Source organism: Hylobates moloch, unplaced genomic scaffold (genome assembly GCF_009828535.3).
Source record: "Hylobates moloch isolate HMO894 unplaced genomic scaffold, HMol_V3 SCAFFOLD_5, whole genome shotgun sequence".
In the NCBI taxonomy this organism is placed as follows: domain Eukaryota; kingdom Metazoa; phylum Chordata; class Mammalia; order Primates; family Hylobatidae; genus Hylobates; species Hylobates moloch.
Window position 1 is genome coordinate 115,340,035 of NW_026652280.1, and position 4,440 is coordinate 115,344,474.

The 4,440-nt window shown below is 39.3% G+C and overlaps 1 protein-coding gene and 1 pseudogene across 1 annotated transcript; one reads left to right on the forward strand and one right to left on the reverse strand.

Annotated features, from left to right (window-relative positions):
* Window positions 1-501: 501 nt before the first annotated feature.
* On the forward strand, window positions 502-1,643 carry LOC116468355 (cdc42 effector protein 3-like). Its single transcript, XM_032151965.2, has one exon. The coding sequence runs from the start codon at window positions 874-876 to the stop codon at window positions 1,636-1,638; it is 765 nt and encodes a 254-aa protein (XP_032007856.1). The 5' UTR covers window positions 502-873; the 3' UTR covers window positions 1,639-1,643.
* Window positions 1,644-3,679: 2,036 nt separating this feature from the next.
* Window positions 3,680-3,999, reverse strand: LOC116468356 (thioredoxin-like; annotated as a pseudogene).
* Between the last annotated feature and the right edge of the window lie 441 nt (window positions 4,000-4,440).

A 4,440-nucleotide genomic window follows, 5' to 3' on the forward strand; every position in this document is an offset into this window, starting at 1 on the left:
ACTTTTGCCCCTTTCCCCCAGCCTCAGGCAGCCACTGATATGCTTTTGGTCACTATACATTTGTTTGTATTTCTAAAAATTTTACATAAATGGAATCATATAATATATACTCCTTTTTTCAAGAGTCTTTCACTTAGCATAATTAGAGACTCATTCACATTGTTCTGCATATCAATAGTTCATTTTTTTTATTGCTGAATAATACTCCATTGTGTAGATACACCACAATTTGTTTCTCCATTTTACAATGAATGGGCAAATGGGTTGTTTCTATTTTTTGGCTATTACAAATAAAGTTGCTATGGTGAATCTTGTACAAGTCTTTTCTGAATTTATGCTATCTTTTCTTTCGGGTAAGTACCTTGGAATATGTTTGGTATGTGTTTAACTTTTAAAGAAACTACCAAACTGTCTTCCAAAGTGGTTGTACCATGAAAGTTCCACCTGTTCCACATTTTTGCCAACACTTGTATGGCCATTTAAAAAATTTTAGCCATTCCACGCCTTCACGCCGTCTCGGAGCGGATAATGCGGTGAGCAGGCACCGCGCCGGCAGACTCTGGATCTGCGCACCTGGCCGGGATTGCGTGCGCCCGCGGGAGGCCCGGGGCAGCGGCTGGGATCCTCAGCGGTGGCCGGTTTCTGCTGGTTGTGGTCAAGACTGGATGGTGTAACTGGCTCTCTAGGAAGCCTCACTTGGCCGTAACCTCAGGAAGGTTCTCTTTGACCCCATCTCATTTCGAAGCCACTTCTGAAGCCACTTGACAAAAATGAAGTGACAGTTCCTATCAAAAAGGATTCAGAAACATATACCATCTGTGAAGAAAGTGGCCCTTTTTCCCACTTGCAAAATAGACATTCTCAAATTCCAAAATGCCAGCCAAGACCCCAATTTACCTGAAAGCAGCCAATAACAAGAAAGGAAAGAAATTTAAACTGAGGGACATTCTGTCTCCTGATATGATCAGTCCCCCGCTTGGAGACTTTCGCCACACCATCCACGTTGGCAAAGAGGGCCAGCACGATGTCTTTGGAGATATTTCCTTTCTTCAAGGGAACTACGAGCTTTTACCTGGAAACCAGGAGAAAGCACACCTGGGCCAGTTCCCTGGGCATAATGAGTCCTTCCGGGCCAACAGCACCTCGGACTCTGTGTTCACAGAAACACCCTCCCTGGTGCTCAAAAATGCCATCTCCCTCCCGACCATTGGAGGATCCCAAGCTCTCATGTTGTCCTTATTGTCACCGGTGACATTTAATTCCAAACAGGAGTCCTTTGGGCCAGCAAAGCTGCCCAGGCTTAGCTGCGAGCCCGTCATGGAGGAAAAAGCTCAGGAGAAAAGCAGTCTGTTGGAGAACGGGACAGTCCACCAGGGAGACACCTCGTGGGGCTCGAGCGGTTCTGCATCTCAGTCCAGCCAAGGCAGGGACAGCCACTCCTCCAGCCTGTCTGAACAGTACCCTGACTGGCCAGCCGAGGACATGTTTGACCATCCCACCCCATGCGAGCTCATCAAGGGAAAGACTAAGTCAGAGGAGTCCCTCTCTGACCTTACAGGTTCCCTCCTCTCCCTGCAGCTTGATCTTGGGCCCTCACTTTTGGATGAGGTGCTGAATGTAATGGATAAAAATAAGTAACAAGATGCCAACTTTTTTCCTTTGGGGTAAAAGGTACAAAAACAAACTAACCACAGTTGGAGAGAAGGGCTTCCGGAGGTGTATTCGTAGTTTTGTGATGGGTTTTCTAAAATAATATTCTTACAAAGTATTTTTTTACCTGTTATGCCCTGTTTGCAAAAACAATTTAGAAAAAAACAACAAAGCAAAACCTATCTTGGCAAAAAGAGGAAGTGAGTCAGAGCCCATTTTCAGCAGGCACTGGTGATGTTCGGCTCACATATTGTTTGCAGACACACAAGAAATCTGGCTTGGCCAGGATTGGCACTAGCTATGAAGGGCTGAGCGAGTCACATTAAGGAACTTCACGGAACTTTATAGCACTCTGACATTTTCTGAGCAAGAGGAAGTCAAAATTTATTTAACACCTAAGCCTTTTTGTAGACTCTTTTCTATATATTGCTTGGGCTCACCATAGCGAATTCTCCAGTGTTAAAACTTTTCTGTTTTCACATTTGAACTTTATGGGTTTTGGGGATTTTCTTGTAGTTCTTACATATCCCTATATATTATATCTATATTACAAAATTTCAATTGTCAGCTACATGTTGGTAAGACACAGGCAAGTATTACTGTAACTAAGTTATTTTTAAAGTTAAAATATATTTTTACGTGCCTTTGGCTTTTTATTGCAGAGTCTACATTTTATAGATTCTACATCAGAAGATGTCACTTGTTTCCATTGGGATTACATTGTAAGCTGTGTATGTGTGTGTTTGGAAAAGTGTATTAACACTTAGTTTTTTTTTCTTTATCTGTTATCATACTTTTAACAGCAACCAATAACGGACTGTAAAGTGTAAAGGCACAGGTTACTCATGATGCTTCTGCAGAGACTGTGGGCTACACCACATACGTTATTTGGAAATATAGGTATTTTAGTACAGTACATACTTGCATTACATAGGTACTTCAAACAACACAATAAGGAGTAAATGATAAAGTGAAAAAAAATAAAAAAATAAAAAATTTTAGCCATTCCAATAGGTATGTATGGTGCCTCATTATGGTTTGAATTTGCATTTCCTTAATGACTAATTATATTGAGCATCTTTTCATGTTCTTACTTTCCATTGATCTTTGTTGAAGTGTCATTTCAAACCTTTAGCTCATTTGAAAAATCGGTTGCTTTCTTTTGTTGGATTTTTAGAGTTTGTTATATTTTCTGGACATAAGACCTTTATCAGAAACGTCTTCTGCAAAGAGTCTTTTCAAGTGTGTGGCTTGTCTTTTCATTCTTTTAGCAGTGTCTTTCAAAGAGTAAAATTTTTAGTTTTGATGAAGTCCAATTTATCATTTTTTTCTTTTATGGATTGTATTTTTGGTGACTTAGCTGAGAAATTTTTACCTGAGACGCAAGTTCACACAAATTTTTCTTCTATTTTTTAAGAAGTTTTATAGTTTTAGGTTTTATATTTAGATCTATGATCTATTTTGAATTAATTTTTGTATGTAGTGAAATGTGTGGATTGAAGTTTATTTTTATTTATTTTTAATTTAATTTAATATTTTTATCTTTGGCCAGCCTCTCAAGCCAGAGCATGCTCAGAGAGACTTCTTATTTTTATTTTTGATATGATATCCAATAATTTCAGCACCATTTGTTGAAAAGTTATCCTTTCTCCACTGAGTGGCCTTTGCAATTTTGTCAAAATTTCTTTTTTTTTTTTAAAGAAGACACGACCATTTCATAAACTTAACGAGCCATATCAGTTGTTCATTATGAAGACGTGATGCTTCATAGTCTTGGATCCTTTCTTGAGGTTTGTGGTTGAACCTAGTTTCACAACTTGGACTAGGCACTGGCCTCAGATCAGGATAGAATTATTCCTGTAAGGCCAGATAACTTTTTTTTGTTTTAAAGGGTAGAATTAATATTTGTTTGTCATTTATAATCAGATGACAGCTGGGTATACAGTCTCCATACTTCATTTTTTTTGGTAAATAAAAAAACTGCAAGTTTTAAAAAGCCAATGGCTCATTATGTTTTCAGAAAATATGATTAGACCAATTTATTAATGGTGACTTCAAGTTTTTCCTTATTAGCTCCAAAAACTGGAGCCCACCCACCTTTCATTCCTTTTTAAAAAACTGGAAGATGGCATGCATTTCTTCATACTCTGAAGCAAACATCCTACCCTGACAGTCATCCACATCTGCCTTGAGGAACACCACGCTGGAATACTTTTCAGCAAGGGAATGAAAGAAGGGCTTGATCATTTTGCAAGGCTCACATCATGTGGCTGAGAAGTCAACTACAAGTTTATCCCCTGTAGCATCCGAGCCTTCCTGAAAAGCAAACTTGCTCTTCTGCTTCACCATTTTGACTGCTGGGGTCTGATGACTGACTGTAAGAATTGATGGAAATGGATCCAAAGTGCTGGACCAAGCTTTGGCCAGAGGACCTTTGTCTTTTGGATTGTCCTTTAAGCCCTGATGTTGAACTCATTTTCTCACAGGAAGGACAGACTAGTATTTCTGTTTTCTGGTTGACTGATCTGTTCTCCTGATTGTCCTTAATGCCACATCTGGCTTTTCACTGGGTCACAGCTATCTCTGTTATTTTCTCCCCTAAACAAAAGCTTCAGTGACTTTAGTTAATCTAGTCTCTGTCCTGAAGTATCTGAAATATGAGCCTCTTAGACCAAATATAGGCAGTTTAATTTTATCAAAGACCATGGACGTGGGGGGAGGAAATCATTCAAAGGTCACTTAATAAGCCACCTTAATTGAAGTGCTTTGGTCTCCTTAGGGAATGTAAAA